This window comes from Halichondria panicea, chromosome 6 (assembly GCF_963675165.1).
Source record: "Halichondria panicea chromosome 6, odHalPani1.1, whole genome shotgun sequence".
In the NCBI taxonomy this organism is placed as follows: Eukaryota; Metazoa; Porifera; class Demospongiae; order Suberitida; family Halichondriidae; genus Halichondria; species Halichondria panicea.
In genome coordinates, this window is record NC_087382.1 from 7444225 (window position 1) to 7463899 (window position 19675).

The following is a 19675-nucleotide window of genomic DNA, read 5'->3' on the forward strand; positions in this document are numbered from 1 at the left end:
TCATTCAGATTGAAATCAAAGCTCTGAAGTTCTGGTCCGTTGAAATCAGGTGTGAAGGTGGAAACTTGGATGGCATTCTCACCTAGTAGTTCAAGTATGCCTTGGTTACTGAGGTCTAGAACAGCGTCAGAGAAAACAGCCAGGTAGGTTGTTTCATTTGAGGTACCTACAGTAGGGAGCGCCTTGATAGCATTTAAATCATCTACAGAGAGCTGCAATCGCAAGAAAGGACTGTCATCCAACGAATTAGTTCCATTTGTGAGTCGGAATGGTGTAACTGTTGACGAAAGTGAAGATAGAATTATGAAACTCTGGATTATTGTTGACACTCCAGATATCGATTCCGAGAAAGTGAGATCAAGAATACCAGCATTTAGGTCAAAGTCAAATCTTATAAGTTGAGGAGGAGTATCATCAGGTGTTCCAGAAGCTGCTGGTTGAGCAGTATCTTGTAAAATAGCCACAACTGGATTCCCAGCGGTGTCCTCAAAGGCATTGGCACTAATGCTGATGTATGTGTTGTTGATGTTTGACCCGATATCGTCCAATCTTTCTTTGATGAAATTGAGATCGTTGTTGTCCATAAGATAAGTGAACATTATACTTGTTGTGTTTGGGCTGGAGGAACCGAGTGGAGATAGTTGCAGACTAATTGTGCCAGGCTCACTGCCATTCTTTCTGTTCTGAATAACAATCTCCTCAGGACTAAATCGAGTAATGTTGATTGTTTCGTCGAAACTGAAAATCAATCCACCTTGATTAAGATCGAAAACGAAGGATAGCAGACTTGGAGAAGTGAGATCTCCAGTGTAGTTTGCTACTGGTATTGCTTGACTTACTTCAATGGACTGTAAAAGATTGAAGAAAAGATCTCGGACAACAAGACCACCAGTGCTCAAATACGAATCGCTTGGGCTTGTAAATAGACCAGGAGTTGCCTTCAAAGCATTCAAATTGGAAATAGAGAGGTTAACAAACAGAACGAAGTTGTCAAATGTAACTGGCATTGATCTGAAGCCTGTTACTTGCTTAGATACTGTTGATATGAGAGTGCCATCAGATGCACTGTGAAGAATGATCTGAGATGGATCAAAGCTGGCTGGATCAATCGCATCATCAAATGTTAGGACAATTTGACCGAGATCTAAATCAAAAGAAAAGCCTTCCAATGTAGGTCTTGTGAAATCTGAGCGATATCCCTGTACCTGACGAGGCGCTGTTGCAGGATCAGTTAACACCGGGTTACCAGCAGGATCAGTGAAAGCATTCGCAGTGATCGAGATGTAAGAGTTATCTGGTGATCTTCCGAGGTCAGAAAGCACCTTAACATCACGGATGTCAGCCCTGGAGAGTGTAATGGCAAGCCTTGTACTCTGTGCATCAACTGATGTAACTGTACCACCAGTAAGTGTTACATTACTTCCACTAGAGACTGACGATTGGAGGGTTAAACCAGTAAAGTCAACATCTTCAGGCAGGACTGGTTCTGAGAAAGATAGCTGTAAAATTCCAGTGTTCATATCAAGTTCCACGAAGTTTAGAAGATCAGGAAAAATTGAGTCACGAGTGTAGTTTGATACATTCAATGCAGAGAGACCAGCCACTCTGGCTACCACAGTCAAACCAGCAATGTCAGTGATCATTTCCTCTCCGAATACAATGAATGTGTCATTGGTTCCAGTTGCGATCATATTATTGGATTTTAGGTTGAACGAATCATCCTGTGACAACATAAATTCTACGACTGTTCCATACGTTGAAGTCAACAATCTGTTCAAAACAGGATCCAGGGTTATGCCTGCATTGGAGTCAAAAGTACCCTGGATGGTGATAAACTCTGGTTTGAAACTTCTGTAGTCAACAGTTTCATCAAAAGTCAATGAGAGTATATCAGCAGTGAGGTCCAAGCTATAGGCGTTCAGATTTGGAGGAATCATGTCAGTCAAAAATCCAATATTTTCAAGTGCTCCTTCGAAGGTGGGTACAGCAGAATCAGTTAGTTCACGTGCAGGATTGCCTGCCATATCACTGATGAGGCTTGGATCAATTCTCACATAGCAGTTTTGGAAACCAGAGCATAGCATTTCCGGTTGTAACGTCTTGATTTGATTGAGATCTTCTGTACTGATGTTCACCACAGCTATTGGGCCATTGAAGCTAAGGGATGTCCCACTGGTAAAACTGAAAGAGAGGCCACCTGCCACATAGGAGTCATGCAAGGAAAGTCCAGATGCATTTAGAGAAGATATATTAACACTCTCAGAGAATTCAAGAGTGAGCGTACTTTGGCTGAAGTCAAATTCTCGGAAAGATACTAGGAAAGGATTGGACTCGTCAGGCATCAAATCACTTACATTAAGAGGACGGTTAGATGAGATAGGATCAACTTGGCTAACGAATATATCTTGCACTAGGAGACTAGTATGTGAGAGGTAACAGTTACTCGTAGATGTGCAAAAGTCTGTGTCCTCAAATATGAGGTTGATATCATCCGTTGACAGTCTAAATTCAATATCAAGTGCTTCAGCAGTTGCTGTGATTAGTGTTGTGGCAACACTAAGACTAACACTGTTACCAGCACCTGTGGAGTTGCTATGAAGTGTGATGTATTCTGCTTGAAATGTTGAAAGATCGAGAGGTTCACTGAAATAGAGTGTGATATTGCCATCACTGAGGCCCAAGTCCCAGCTCAAAATTCTGGGAGGTGTTGTATCTTCAATGTAGAACAATACTTCCATTTCATTCTCTAAGATTCTATTTCCACTCGTATCTTCAACAGAATCGGTTGCAATGAATACGATTGTTGTGCTTGAATCTCTAGCCAAATTTGGCATTAACTTGATTTGGTTCTGATCTTCCACAGACAGTTGTATGTCAACCCTCGAATTATTTGTTGTAGTTTGAAGCCCTGATGTCAACGGGAACTCGGATTGAGCAAAACCAATGCTGCTCTTTAGTGCAATGGCAGTAACATCAAAAGAATTGATGTTTATGGCTTCCGTGAACAAAATTGTCAGTTGACCACTGTCAGCATCATATGAGAAGTAAAGTACTTGCGGTCTAAACGTGTCAATCCCGCCTGTACCACCAGTGATTGGGCCGACTGGTTGAACAAAGTTGTTGTTGTAGTCCAAGACAGATATGTTTCTGATTGATAGGAGGTTAGGATCTGGTGACACATTGGACAAAACTGCTACATCATTGGAGCTGAGTGTGATATCGATGATATGGAATTGTCTAGGAGGATTGCCGGCTGTACTATCCGTTAGAAATACTGAGCTCATGTTGAAAGCTGAGAAAATCTCTGTTGCACTCACAATGAATGTGGAAACGTTTACAGCTTCATTGAAGGTCATTCTGATACTACCACCAGCAGGATCAATTACTAAGTCAGTAAGTTCAGGCCCAGTTGTATCTGAAATATAGACGGTCGGAATTGCATTAACTGTAGCAAAGCTTTCAACATTAGCAAAGTCAACAACAACACCTTCAGTCAGAGACAGTAGTGAACTATTGGCTGACACAGCAAGCGTAGGTTCAACTTTTATATTATTCAAATCTTCATCACGAATTTCCACAACAAGTGCTGCACCATTGTCTATTGAGGAGACTAATGGAGGGAATAGAAATCTCACAATAGTCGGAGTTGATAGATCATCTGAAAAGGATACACGTGCTTCTCTAAATGGATCACTTCTGACTGCCTCATCAAAGCTTAGGGTAACAGTTCCTTCGTCAAGATCAAGTTCGTATGAACGAAGAACAGGTCCAGTGTCATCACTCATAAATCTGGTAGCAACTTTTGCGTCAGTTTCGAGAATAGGGATTACAGATAAACCGCGTGTATCAGTGAACGCCAGGCTCGTGAAAGAGAGGTATGTGGATGTTCGAGACACGACTAAGGTTTCTTGAGTCTTGATTGAATTTAAGTCAGAAAATTCCAATTGTATAGTTACAATTTCAGAGTTATTGACAGTTGGAGCACCACTTTGAAGTGGGCGTGAGCCAACAACAACAGCCACATTAGATGCATCCTGGAGAGTGATTTGCTGGTAGACTATATCAGCCACTGAAACAACCTTCGTAAATGTCAACTGAAGGAGTCCAGCATCTAGATCAAATTCATAAGTGGATAGTTCAGCACTTGTAGCATCAGCTACAAAGTCAAATGTTGCTATAGGTAAAGCATCCTCTTGGAAAATATTGACAGCTGCATTACCACTAGTATCCAAGATTACAGAGCTATCAATTGCAAGGAAGGTGGTATCAAAACTTGCTGCAATAGAAAATTGCTGCTGCAGATTAAGTATATCTTGCTCTGACATGTCAATTGTTACCTCTGTTCCATCAAGAACAGATCTTGTTCCTCCAGTCAATCTGAATGCTGAGCTAAGGGTGGATTCTGAAGCATTCTGACTATCTTGAAGAATGATTCCATTTATATTTAAATCAGCAACAGAAATTGTTTCATCAAATGTGAGGACTAGTTGGCTTACATTCACATTGAACGAGAAAGAAACAAGCTGTGGGCCAGAAATGTCTGCTGTGTATGATCCAACTGGTTGAGCCGCAGTGGTAGGTACAGCAATGACGGGATTATTAGAGAGATCAAGCACGCTGCCCTCAGGGAAACTGAGGAAGGTATTAAATGAGTTCGTTGCCAATGTTCGCTGAAATTTAATGTTGTTCAGATCATCGATATCGAGAGCAATAGAAAGGGTGAACCCATCAGCTGAGACAACGATTGGGGCTATTGAAAGAGGTTTGGTCACTAAAGCAGCACCAACAGTATTTTGCAATTGAAATTGATTGAATTGAAAGGTTGAAGCATTTGGGAAATCGTCGAATGTGAGATTCAATAACCCCACATTGAGATCTAGAGCATAATCTAGTAACTGAGGCATTACATCATCCTCAATGTACTGACGCACAGGAAGTCCTTTGCCGTCAGTAATAGCCAAAACATCTATACCCAGAGTATCATCAATTGCAGAAGCTTGCATAGTTATGAAAGTGTTATTCTCATTTGTCGTCAACCCTACGATTGATTTCAGTCCAAGAAGGTCGGAATTGGAGAGTTGTACAAATATGGAGTATCCATTTGGGCTGGTTGTTTGGCTACCCATAGTGAGTCCATAGGTTAGACTCTGATCTGAGTAAACATCATTCTGAAATAAGATGGCAGTAGGGTTCCATGTTGAAGAATCCACAACGTCATTAAAGGTCAGTGTGAAAATTCCGAGATGCATGTTGAGATTAAACGATACCAGCTGCATTCTAACTGTGTCAGCAGAGACAACTGTGACTCGGTAGCAGTCAACAAAATCTAATTCATTAGCAACGACATCTTGGACTGTGTTTGCTGAAAGTTCAATATAGGTATTGTTAGATGAAGTTGCTAGCTCCACATTTGATTTCACAGCAATAAGATCCTCAGGGTTTAGAGCAAATGTGAACATAGTTGCACGGTTGTCAATATTCTCAGGAAGAATACCTCCTGTTAGTCGGTATTCACTTCCTCCTGTGCAATTTGACTTGATAAGGATTCCAGAGAAATTGAAAGTGGAAATAACGATAGGTTCATTGAAAGTTACACTCACTGTGTCTCTTTCTAGATCAAGAGCAAATCTGTTGAGAATAGGAGGTGTTTGGTCAGCCACATAAACCTCAACTGGCTTGCCAACAGTAGCCGCATTGATAGGATTGGCATTTGCTGCGAGGTCAAACACAGCTTCCTGTGAGACTGTAAGGAATGTGTCATCAGGGGAAGTTGCTAGTGGGGCAGCTTTGATAGCGTTGGCATCAACAATTGTGAGATTAATCATGACAGTTACTGCGTCAATTGAGTAGATTACGCCTCCAGTTAAAGAATAGGATTCGGTTCCAATTGTGAGAGTGTCTACAGGTTGTAGAGTAAATCCCTCTGGCCTCAAAGTAGTGACATCAACTGGCTCGTCGAATATCAGTTCAAGCTGATTAGAATTGAGGTCCAAGTTAAAGTTTGAAAGCGTAGGACCAAGCTCATCAGTGATATAGCTGTTCACTAAAACACCTGGGAAAGTTAAAGAAACACCAGCAAATGGATTTTGTGCAATGTCAGTCACCAGTAGAGAGGGAGCTGTGATGTAGCAGTTGCCCCTGTAGCTGCAGATAGTGGTTTCTCTTTTAAGAGATGCTAAATCTTCATTGGTCAAGTTTACTAAAATTGATGTAAGTGAAAGAGGGGAAAATTCACCTCCTGTGAGAGTAAAGTGGTCAAAAGGTGGCTCAAACAAGTTTTGCAAGGTTATATTGCTTGGAGAAAATCTTTCGAAATCAATGGACTCAGAAAACTCAAGAATTATATGACCAGTCTCAAGATTTATTTCTACAAATGACTGCAAGCTTGGTGACATTGTATCAGCAGTGAAGTTGTTTACAGGCTCTCCATTGACAGCAATTATTGGAAGGCCAGTCATGTCAGAAACTGTACTGCTAGGGAATGTGATGAAACAATCATCACTTTGATCAGAGAAACAAAGGTCTCTTATACTCTTAATCACATTAAGGTCAAACTCGCTGAGAACGATGGTTAGGAGACTGTCTGGGAGTTGGTTGATTGAGCTGTTTGTGAGTGTATAAGAAACAGTAATTCCAGGAATTATCAATTGCACGCTCTGCAATGTGATCTGTGTTATATCCAGAGAAGACACATTAACTGTTTCTCCGAAGGAGAGAATCAACTCTCCTTGGTTCAGATTGAAGTCAAAGAACATAAGCATTGGTGATTCACTGTCTGATTCATAGATGTTTACAGACAATGCATTGCTCGAAGGCCTGTCAACAATCCTGTTATCGCTCATATCCACAATCAAATCAGCTCCAAAGGAAATATAGGTTTTTATGTTGGAAACAGCAAGATTGTCTTCTGCTTTAATCCTGTTGAGATCAACAATTGTGAGGTTGAATATCACGAGCGGTTGTACACTTGGGAAAGGGAAACCACCTGAAAGTTGCACAGATTGAGTTGGTGAGCTCATACTGCTCTGGAACGAAATCTCTTCGAAATTCAAATTGGACGAATTTACAGTTTCTGAAAATATGAGAGTTACTAGACCAGTATTTAAGTCCAAATCAAAGGAATCCAGTGTGGGTCGTGTTATATCCTGCCTGAAGTTGTTTTCAGAAACTGGTTTAGGAGGTAGAATATCATTTGGATTCAAATTTACATCAACAATTACTGCTTTCTCTAGATACAAGTAGGTGTTTGCAGCAGAAGTAGCCAAGGTATTAATGGCAAAGATAGAATTAAGGTCATCATTGCTTAACACAATCCTGATAGTGGAATCACTCAATACCACAACATTTCCACTTGTGAGAGTGAACGAACTAGAATTTAAGGTATCACTGGAAAGAGAAACTCTTTCGAAGGTGACACTAGGATCCACTGCTTCATTCCACGTTAGAGTGAGGAAGCTGTTGTCGAGATCAAGAGCATAGTCAATCAGCACTGGAGGAGTTAGATCTGCTGTGTGTTCCAACACTTGCAGCGAATTGTTTGATGGGATGCCGACAAGAGGATTTCCATTCATATCCAGAACAGTGGAGGGAGTGATGGAGATAAAAGTGGTGGACTGTGATCTACCAAGTGGTGCTCTCTCTTGCAAAGCTGTGTAGTCATCAATTCCAAGAGTGATGAAGATCTGAGGAGAATCACCTGAAGAGCTAGTAGATGACATTAGAGTGTAGATTTCGAATGGATCTGAAGTCGACACATTAAGTTGCAATTGTACACTTCGTACCTCAAATGTGCTGGCCTGCACAGTTTCAGAAAAGTACAAGATGAGGCTGATTGGAGGATAGCTGCTCTCATTTAACAAAAGGTCAAATCTGTCAAGGGTGGGATCAGTAGAATCAGGGATATAAGTTGTGACGGGCCTGGCATTATCACTGGAAATCTGATCGACTTCGTTATTGTTGAGATCTGATACTAGGCTACTATCAAATGATATATAGGTGTTTGTGGGTAAAGTTGCCAGGGTAGTTATCCTCTTAATCTCATTTGCATCGTCAGTGTTGAGAGTAATAATGATAATGTGATTATTATCACTGGGAATAAACCCACCAGTTAGTATGTACTGTGAGCCAGCAGTTGTGGATTCGCTCTGGAGAATAATTCTTTGAGGATCAAAGGATAATCGACTGACTGTTTCGGAGAAAACAAGAGTGAGCAAGTCGTTGGACAGATCAAGAGTGAAAGTGTCCAGAGCAGGAGGTGTAAAATCTTGTGTCACATCAGATGCCATCACTGCAGACTCAACGGGAAGGAACTCGATTGCATTACCATTCATATCAAAAACAGCGGACATGTTATGAGTTACAAATGTGTTCTCAGGTTCTGTGCCCAAGGCAGGAAAGCGCTTGATGTTGTTCAAATCACTGATGAGCAAAGAAATTGATACGATAATGGAATTTGCATCACTTCTGTCACGAGCATCAGTCAATGTAAAGGATATAATATTAGAAACATTCCTACTGCTGTGGAGAGTGAAAAGAGTTGGAACAAGAGTTGAAGCATTAACCGTTTCATCAAATGTGAGAACAAGTTCATCGGCTCCGATGAGAAGTTCGAATGACTCTAATCTAGGTGGAGTTGCATCTTCAATATAGCCAGTTGCTCTTTGTGCCTGAGTTGGTGGAATTATCTGCACATTGTTCATTGCATAGTCCACAACCATTGCTGATGTAATGCTAATGTAAGTAGTTTCAAGAGATATACCAAGCGAGATTTTAGCTTTGATATCATTTACATCCTCTGCTAGTAGGGAGATGGTGTGAATGATGCCTTCGAATGGATCAACAGTACCTCCAGTCAGTCCTCGATAGTCATTAGTACGAACGACTGATGGTGCATTTTGAATAGTAATCTCAGTTGGTGTTATTTCTGCTGAGTTAACACTCTCTGACATGGTCAAAATCAAGCGATTCCGGTTCAAATCAAGTGTAAAGTTTGTCAGTACAGGTGGAGTTGAATCTAAAACAAAGTCACGTGAAAGTTTCGCTTCGGCACTTGGTATTCCAATCAACTCATTCCTATTCATATCCAAAACAGCATTGTCATCGATAGAAATGTAGGTGCTAGCAACCGACACTCCCAGATCAGTAGATATTTTGATATTATTCAAATCTTCCTGAGTGAGAATGACAGAGAACTCCACTTCATTTGTACTTACTGAGAGTACACCACCAGTAAGTGTGTAGGAGGTAGCCATTGCAATATCAATGTTATTTTGCAGCACAATAGCTGAAATATTAACGGTAGATGTGTTTACCGTCTCACTAAAGGATAAGATTAGCTCTCCAAGATTCACATCAAGATAAAAGCTTTCTAAAGTTGGACTTGTTGAGTCAGGTGTGAAATTGGCTGCTTGTCGACTGTTGGATGTCACAATTGGTGTAGTTGGGAATCCAGCTACATCATTTATAAACTCAGCAACCATGCTGAAGAATGTGTTGTTAACCTCAGTGGCTAGTCCAGTTCTCTTCTTAATCTCATTTAAATCTCTGCTGGTAAGTGTTATCACAGTCTCATACCCATTCATCATGTTATGTGCACCGCCAACTAAGGTGTACGTGTTACTGGTGTCAGTACCATCTCGAGTTCCAGTGAAGGTGAGTCGAGTTGGATCAACTAGCTGATTGTTCACTACATCATCGAATGTCAGGGTAAGTTCTCCGTTGTTCAGATTTAGTGTATAGCTTGTCAGTACGGGAGAAGATGAATCTGGCTGGTAATTCAAAGCATTGACTGCCATTAGTACAGATACAGAAGATACATCGATGCGAGAAGTGTCCTGAATGGCTCCTGTAAGCATGGATATCCAACTACTACTTTGATCAACAGCAAGCTGACTCTCGAGTTTGATTGCTAGTAGAGTATCATCATTAAAAGTAAAGCGTACAATTGTCTTTAAAGTGTCATCGTAAGTAGCTACACCAGATGAGAAATCCACTGAAACGGCTGTGACAGATGAATCTCTCTCACTTTGAAGCGATAGTCTCTCTGGTATAAGACTATTGATCTCGACAGCTTCAGAAAATTGCAGTATAAGGAATCCCTCATCCATATCTAGTAAATCAAATGATTCAAGCCTAGGTGGCTGTACATCTGGTATGTACAATAAGACTTGCAGAAGTTCAAACTGAACATTAGTTGTGTTGATTGGATTAGCATTCGTGGAAACATCATTGACTAGATTTGATGTGAAATTCAAGAAAGTGTTATTCCTGCTTGTAGCTAATGTTGTGATTGCTTTGATGCTGTTGAAATCATTTTCTTCCAAACTGAATCTGAAAGCTACTGTTCTATCTGAACTAGTAAGACTCCTGCCACCTGTCAGAGTGAAAGTGACCTGTCCATCCCTTGAGTTGGATATTGTGAGTTGCTGAAGGTTCGGTCCTAGAATTGGTTCGTCAAAGTACAAAGTGATGTCTCCGCTGTTGAAATTCAAATCAAAATTTACTAGGCTAGGTGGTGTTTCATCTGTTACAAATGTTTGAGGCAGCCTTGTGGTATCGGTGCTAGTTTCTTCAACAACATTATTCATAGAAATGTCTTGAATGAACTGAGATGTAAATCTCACCCAGCAAGTGTCTCTACCAGCACAAATTTGATTGATCTTTATTCCATTCAAATCTACAGTATTTAGTTGAATTGTAACTTCATCTCTGTCTGTTCCGATCACGGTACCACCAGTCAGAGTATATCTTGTAGCAGACGTGTGGCCAAGAAAGTCCAAACTTAGTTGTGTAAATTCAACAGTGCTCACACTAACAGTCTCACTGAATGACAGCACCAATATTCCAGTATCTAAATCAAAACTTCTAAACAAAACTAACTCCGGTGGTGTTCTGTCAACGCTAAAATTATCAATTGGTCGAGCATTAGTCTCGTTTATCTCAACTACTGCATTCCCAAATGTGTCAGTTAGAACAGTTGAAGGGAAAGATATGAAGCAGTTGTCAACTCTTGTGCAGATGCCGTTTCGAGAAAGCTCGTTAAGATCAGCTTGGTTAAGCTGAATCGTGAAGTCATCACTGTCCATGCCACGAATCCCTCCAGTTAGTGACAGTGAGACCAAACTACCATCAATGTCTTGTTGTAGAGTTATCAATGTCAGATTAACTGAGTTGGAATCAATGGTTTCACTGAATTGCAATATTATTGTCTCGGTGTTTATATCCAGATTGAAAAACATGAGTATTGGTCGAGTTTGGTCAGGTGTGTACAACAAAACAGGCTCTCCAATAGTTGGCATTAGGGAGTTCCTGTTCATATCAAGAACAGTGTTAGCAGTAGCTTGAAGGTAAACTGAGTCTCTAGAAATTGCTAGACTACGTCGGGCCTTGATCTCATTAACATCCTCAACAGAAAGCTGTAATTCTATCATTATGCCTGGAATAATGGATGGCAAGAAGACAGCAGTATTGGTAAGGGTATAAGATTCACGCGGTAAGGACAGAGAGCTGAGCAGTGTGATCTCGTTTAGGTCCAGTGAGGTTTCATTGATAAATTCACTAAAGTACAATGTTAAAATACCAGTGTTCATGTCCAATTCGAAGTCACTTATTTCTGGACCAGTTATATCTGGAGCATAGCCCATTACAGACTGTGCATTGGTTGAAAAGATGGAATCAACATTAAGTCCAGCCATATCAGCAATAGCCAAGCTCAAAATAGACAGATAAGTATTGTTGGAGTCAGTTGCTAGATCTGGCAATGATTTGATATCATTGAGATCCTGACTAGACAGCATAATGTTGACCTCTGGATTGTTAACGGAGATGGAGGTACTAGTAGTTTTGAGTGTCACAGAGCTTGCAGTAGAATCAGATACGGATTGGATAGTTATAAACCTGACATCAAGTCTAGCTACATTCACTGTTTCTGAGAAAGTGAGCGAAAGTATTCCAGAATTGAGATCAACACTGAATGTGTTCAGCGCAGGGTTTGTGACATCAGGTAGGAATTCAGATACAAGGAAGATAGCACTTGCATTCATGTAAACATTACCAGAAATATCTTCAACTGCATTGACTAGCAAGTTGAGGTAAGTGTTGACAGCATTGGATGCAAGAGAAGTGTTTGCCTTGATTGTGTTAAGATTATCTTCTCCCACAAATACATTGAGAATAGTTGAGAATCCAGAATCACCCACACTTCCGTCCAAATTCATCATTGCAGCTGTACTGTTGGGACTGCTAAGAAGTACAATGTTTGAAAACTGTACCAAATCACGGTCAACAACTTCATCAAAAGTGAGAGACAGATTCCCTGTGTTTAGATCAAAGTCAAAGCTGACGAGTTCAGGAGAACTGACATCCGGGAAGAATGAAGAGGCAGGTCGGGAATTTTGCTCACTTATTGCTTCTGCAGGAAATCCTTGAGCATCAGTCAAAGCTAGAGTTGTCAATGAGAGGAAGACATTTGTTGGTGATGTTGCTATATTCACGTCTGCTTGAAGAGTATAGAGATCAAGTGGAGATAGTGTGATACTCAAGAATCTACTCTCAAAGTTTTGAGTAGTTCCTGCAGTCAAAGTGTGTGATGAGGCGATGGGTAGAGATCCGTTAGAATGGCTATGAAGTGTAAACTGATCAAACTGCACACTGTTGGTAAGCACAACTTCAGAGAATGTGATAGACAATAGGCCAATGTTCATATCCAGTAAGAAGCTTTCAAGGCGAGGTGTGTTGATGTCTGGTAGAACTGCATCAGCTTGAATACCGTTAGTCAGGTGTTGTGGTATAGCCGGATTTCCACTAACATCTCGTACAGCAAAATCACTGATAATGAGGTAGGTATCATTCACACTATTACCGAGAGTGGTGACGGCAAATATTCCATTTCGATCGTCTTCATTTACTGAGATACTGATACTCGGTCCGTTGGGAGAAATTGATTCACCAGTTTTTAGAGTGTACTGCTCGTCTCTGAAGAAAGTAGCATCTTTCTTTGACTGTAAAGTAAAACCTGCAGCAAATACAGAGGAGGAAAGCACTGGCTCTGAGAAACTAACTCGAAGCTCCCCAGTATTCAGGTCAAGTTCAAATGCTCTCAATGTAGGTCCAGTAGTGTCTGGTATAACGTTGAATGCTCGAATGGGTGATGTTGTGGAGATCTCAGGAAGATAGTTTCCAGCCAAATCTGAAATAGTCAGTGCTCCAATTGCAATAAATGTGTTGGCTGGTGTTGTTCCGAAGTCTGGATTATTTTTCAGTTCATTGATATCATTTTCAAGAAATGAGATAAGAACAGTTTTTCCATCAGCAGATCTTTCAATCAAATCACTGCCGTTGAGTTGAAGTGAGGCAGTGGAACCACTAAGGATGGTTATGAGTGTTGTATTAAGAGACAAATGATCTACAGTGTCAGAAAACTCAATAATCAGTTGCGAAGAGTCAAGATCCAGGACAAAGTTATCCAAAAACGGTGGGAAAGAATCTCTGACAAATGTTGCTACTTGCAGTGCCCTTCCATTTGTGATTGCAAGTATATCGTTTCCAAATGCATCATCAATAGCAAATGCTTGAATAGTTATCCAAGTACTGTCATTGCTTACTGCAAGTCCAGGCACAGACTTTACTCGAAGTAAATCCAGAGGGTGGATGCTAACAGTGATGACGTAGCCATCTGTTGAATTGGTCAGGGAGAGTTGTGAGAGAGTAACTCTCTCAGCATTATCAGCATACCGTCCACTTTGAACTGAAATTGCAGATGCATCAAAAGGGCTAGCCAGCACTATATCGTTGAAAGTAAGATCAAGTTGGCCAGTTTGCATATTGATAGCAAAAGATACAAGAGAAGAGCGAAGAGTATCAGATGTGTGCATTGTGACTGGCACTCCCGTAATCTCTTCGATTCCAACACTAGCAACGTCTGTGAATGCACTTGCTGCCACACTCAAGAATGTATTGGTCGGCAGAGTACCAAAATCAGTCACAAGTTTGATAACACTGATATCTTCTGGGAGCAATCTCACAGTGATGTTTGTGGATGCTAGTGATGTTGTCAGCACAGTACCTCCAGAAAGTGCATGAGAGAAAAGAGGATTACCTGAACTGTTTTGAAGAGTCAGGGCAGTTAAATTTACAAGAGTTGGAACCACAGGCTCATCAAACTCAAAGAATAGCTGATCAGTTACCAGGTCGAGTTCAAATGAGATTAGTACTGGAGGTGTAACATCCAGAGTGTATAAGCTCACTGGGCGTGGATTAGTAGTATTAATGACTTCAATCGGATTGCTATTGAATGATACATCGCTAGCAGTGATAGAGTCAATTGAGATGAAAGTGTCGGCTGAAGATTTGACAAATTGTGTTGTTTTCAGTGCATTGACATCCTCCACTGACAATTGCCACAAGACAGTAGAAACTCCATTTGGGCTTACTGTGGAACCACCTGAAAGTATGTACTGGTCAAAAATTGAAGCATTTGGCATTGATAGTAATGTTATGCCTCTGGGGTTGATATCAGTTACAGAAACTGGTTCAGAAAATCGAAGGGTTAACAGTCCACTGTTCATATCTAGATCGAAGGAATTGAGTGTAGGTTGAACTACATCATCAATGAATGTGGTGACTACATATCCTGGGTATTCTTGAAGAATGGGGTCATTGAAATTTTCGAAAGTGTCTTGAATGGTTGAGCCACTGAATGCTATGTAACAATTTCCACGGATGTTGCAAAGAGATTCTTGTTGTTTCACTGCAAAAATATCGGCCTCATTCAATTCAAATACAAGAACAGTACTATCACTAGAGACAATTGTAACAGTAGTGAGTGGATAGCTGACTGTTCCAATTGATGAATCATCAAAGAATGACTGCAATACAATTTCACTTGAGTTCAATGTAGCAACAGATATAGTCTCCGAGAACAGCAAGGATATTCTTCTTGTAATAAGGTTGAATTCTTCAAAATCAACCAGTGTAGGTCTTGTGAAGTCTGGGGTATACTCTACAACAAGCTGAGGTGTAAGTACTGCTACAACTGGAATACCAACCATGTCAGACACAAGGGTTGCTGGGAACGACATGTAGCAGGAGGATAAAGAGAAACAGATCCTCAAACGCTTTATCTCATTCAAATCTAAGTTTGAAATTTGAATTTGAACTATTGCTTGTGGTCCATGATTGATAAAGCTGGTATTTAGATTGTAGGTGACTCCATCTATGCTTTCACTGTGAAGTCTCACATCTGATATAGCCAACGAGCTCACATTGACTGTTTCGCTGAATGTTAAAATGAGAGAACCAGTGTTCATGTTAAGACTAAAGTCATCCAAATCCGGTTGATTCATATCCTCTACAAAACCAGTTCCTTGGACAAATAATTGCAGGGAATTCGGAACGCCACTCATATCCAATAGAGCATCATCAAACACGTTTAGAAATGTGTTATTCCGTGTAGTTGCCAAGCCATCAATAGATTTTATCTCGTTGTGATCTTCTAGTGAAAGTGTGAGCACTACAACATGATTGTATACAGTATTTGTACTTCCACCTCTCAAAGTGTGACCAATTAATCCGTCTGCATCAGAAAATTGGAATCTCCTGGGATCCAGAGTGGTCGCATTGACGGTTTCATCAAATATAAGGGTAAGTATGCCAGTCATCATATTAAGCTCGTAGTCCAATAGAACAGGAGGTGTTACGTCCGAGACATAGTTTGAGGCAGGTTGGGCATTACCTACTGTAACCTCGACAACATTATTGTTTGCAATATCTTTTGCCTCTGGGCTCAAGGAAAGGTAAGTTGAATTTTGATCAGCAGCTAGGGTGGGTAGTTGCTTGATTTGATTCAATTCTCCATTGCTAATCTGAATCAACATAACCATTGCATTTTGAGTAGTTAACAGGATGCTATCACTTGTGAGAGAAACAAACAGACTGGAGTTAGCAGAGCTTTGAATTGTAACACCAGAAGTTTGCAGAGTGTTAAACAAAACGATTTCTGAGAAAGCTATGTTCAGTGTTCCAATGTTCATGTCTAAGCTGAAACTCATAATCTCAGGTGGAATAAGGTCAGCATCATATACAAATACTCCAATCGGTGCTTGAACAGCAAGCACTAAGCCAGAAATATCTCTCACGGGAATAGTGACACCTGGAGCACTGAGTGAAATGAATGAAGTGTCTCTAAATTGAGCAAGTGGAGCTCTGCTCCTGATGTTGTTCAGATCAGAGTTTGTAATAGAGATAGTGACATTTGGAGAATCGTCAGCACTTTTGACACCTCCAGTTAGAGTGTAGTCACTGGTGACATTGGTTTCGTTATTTAGATGCAGAACAAGAGAGCTTACAACCAAAGAATTGACATCAACTGACTCTGAAAATCGTAAGATTATTTCCAAGGGCTCAGTACCATTAACCATAACCAGGTCGACAGAAGTTAGAGTGGGTGGAGTGTTGTCAACGATGAAATTGAGCTGATCTAGTGGTAGAAAGTTAACACCAATCATCTCATTACCAGCCATGTCAAGGACAGTGCCATTTGCAACATCAAGGAAAGTTGTGGCAGCAGAAAATGCGAGTTGGCGCATACTCTTAATGCTGTTTACATCATCAAAGGTGAAATGAATGTTCAAAGTGTGGTCATCCCTGAAAGGAATTAGGACTCCACCAGTCAGTGTATACTCAACACCAGCACTGGAATCTGAAGAAACAAGAGATATGGTTGAAAAGTTTAGGGTTAGGGAGTCGACCGTTTCCGTGAAAGTTAGGTAGAGTATATCTGAGTCCAAATCAAGTGTGTAGCTTGTGATCATTGGTGAAACGAAATCGTCAACATAACTCCTCACTCGTTTTGCTGACATTGCATCTATACGATCAACAGAATTGCCTGCAGCATCTTCAAGTGCAGTGTAGTTAAAACTTATCCAGGTTGTTCGACGTGATATAGCTAGAGCCCTGCTCCTCTTAATCTCAGTAATAGCATCAAAACCAATATCAATTTCAATTACAGGTCCAGGTGCAGATAGTACAACACTCCCAGAAAGTGAAATCCTTACAGTGGTATTTGGAACAGCTTGCAAGTACAGCTCATCTACAAGAAGAGTATTGGTGTTGACAGTCTCATCAAAGGTGAGAGATAGTCGATCAGCATTCAAATCCAAAGTGAAGTCTGACAATGAAGGATTGCGTGTGTCTGGAATGTACTGAGAGGCAGGGACAAATATAGATGAATCAAGTAGGGCATTGGATGAGGTGTCTCTCACAAGATTAGCACGTGGGCGAATGGCTGTGTTTCCACCAGTAGTGGCTAAATTGAAGTTAGCTTTGATACTGTTCAAATCATTGTCTGTGAGCAGAACTTGGATAATTGGAGGGGAAATCACAGTGACACTTCCGTTTGTCAAACTGTATTGGGCTCCCAAATCACCAACCAGCAAGATTTTAGTCAAATCAAGAGTAGATTCATCAACAACTTCATCAAAAGTCAGCATTAAAATGCCAGTATTCAAATCAAAGTTAAAATCTTGTAGTGTAGGTGAGAGGAAGTCACCAGTATGTACAGACACACTTAGTGGTCTGTCAACAGTAATAGCTTCAAGTGGGCGACCTGATCCATCAGTCACAGTGTTTTCAGTGGCAGCAAGGAAAAGGTTTCCTGGGCCTGTTGCAAACATTTGGTTGTCCTTGATAACATTCAGGTCATTATCGTCTAGTTGCACAATAATCTCTTGCAGTGCTCTTGAAGGAAGCAAGGTTCCACTTGTCAATGTGTACTGGGTGGCATTTTCAGTGTCATTGCTGCTCAACAATGTAATCTGTGTTATGTCAAATGCACTCATTATTACATACTCCGAGAATTCTAGTGTCAAAGTTGCAGCAGTTATATTTAGCTGGAAAGACCGCAGGAATGGCTGTGTTGTATCATCGGTGAAGTTTGTTGCTTGCAATCTCGATACAGGGTTCATTGGTACGCCAGATAAATCAGCAATGAAATCTCTTGATATTATCACAAAAGTTGTGTTTCGGGACTGAGCAAGATTGTCACGTGACATCAGAATACTTAAATCGGAGCCATCCAACATAAGGTCTATGATGTGGCTGTTACCAGCTATGGGAAAACCACCATTTAGAGAATACAAATCAAGGGGGTCTGAGGTGTCTACACTGCTACTAGTAATGGTAAGCTCAGCAGCATTGATAGATGATATGTCCACTCTTTCATCGAAACTCAAACTCAGAATCCCACTGTTAATATCCAAAGCAAACGCTTCTAATGTGGGTGCAGTAATGTCAGTAGGAAAATTAACAACTTGAAGCAGTACTGAACTATCAACAGGGTTTCCAGCAACATCGAAAAATGCTCCTTCATTTAGTTGAATATAAGTAGAATCAGGACTTTTGAAAACTACAGCATTGTAGCGGATTTTTCTGATGTCCGTGTCTGATAAGTATATCATAAGCACCGTGTTTCGAGTCGTTCCGGTAACGTTTCTAAAGTTTGTCAGATTCAGTGATTCCCCTCCAGTTCCAGCTGAGTGGAATGTTATCAGACTAGGATTGATATTCGTGGTACTCATAGGCTCAGAGAAGGAGAGAGTAAAAGCATCCTCATTTATATCAAATTCAACAAAAGACACAATCTCCGGTGAAATCATGTCAGTTAGCAATGTTCTCACTTGAAGTGCATTCACTCCACTAGTATGAGGGAGGACTGATTGACCTCCAAGATCTTCAATCAGAGCTGAAGTGTGTGTTAGCCAGGTGTCCTGTCTGGTTCTTGCAATTCCTGAGTCTTGAATTGACTGGATTGCATTGGATTGAGACAAGTCCACTACAATTACTCTTCCACTATCTGACACTTCGTTGCCTGACGTTATGGGAACCTGAACTCCAGATGAATCAGCTGCAGACTGAAGAATGATGTCAGTAACCGATAATTCTCCATCATCTACAGGCTCATCGAATTCCAATGTCAGTAGACGAGTATTGAGATCAAAGTCAAATGCAATCAGGTTAGGTGGTGTAACATCCGCTACAAAAACCTCGGGTAAAGAGTTGTCTTGAATAGAGTCACTAAAGCCAAGTTCTGCGACCGGATTTCCACTCACATCTTGTATGAACATCGTACTAAATCTAGGATAACAACTTACTCGATTAACGCAAAGTAAACTTTGAAGTTTGAGTGCATCCAAGTCGTCTTCACTGACAATTATGTGTACAGATTGACCATTCACACTATCAGTTGTGCTGTTCACAAATGTGACTGTCTGTAGCTGCAAAGATGATTCGAATTCGCTGTGTAGCATAAAGTATGTGATATTCAGAGTTGAAATGGAAATTGATTCGTCAAATTGAAGATAAATATCACCAGAATCCAAATCAATCAATGGTGTACGAAGTAGCTGTGGAGCAGTCATATCAACAATGAAGTTCACAAGAGATGCAGGATTGTTCGCTGCTCTGGCAACACTCAAAAATCCGTACACGTCTTCAACAACAGCAGCAGTAATGGTCAGATAACAGTCACTACGTTGTGTGCAGAGAGGCTGCAGCTTGATAGACTCTAAGTTTTGCATTGAAATAACAACAGTCACAATATCGATATCATTTCCCTCAAAAGAACTATCATTAAAAATTGAGAAGACAGTAGGTGCACTGATGGAATTTTGCAATTGTATAC

The 19675-nt window shown here is 40.7% G+C and overlaps 1 protein-coding gene across 1 annotated transcript in view; it reads right to left on the bottom strand.

Annotated features, from left to right (window-relative positions):
- Window positions 1-19675, bottom strand: part of LOC135337542 (uncharacterized) — a 127513-nt gene that overhangs the window by 79292 nt on the left and 28546 nt on the right. The window contains exon 3 of the mRNA XM_064533474.1: window positions 1-19675. This exon is cut by the window's left edge and continues 79292 nt beyond it; it is cut by the window's right edge and continues 25923 nt beyond it. Coding sequence (XP_064389544.1) covers window positions 1-19675 — 19675 coding nt within the window.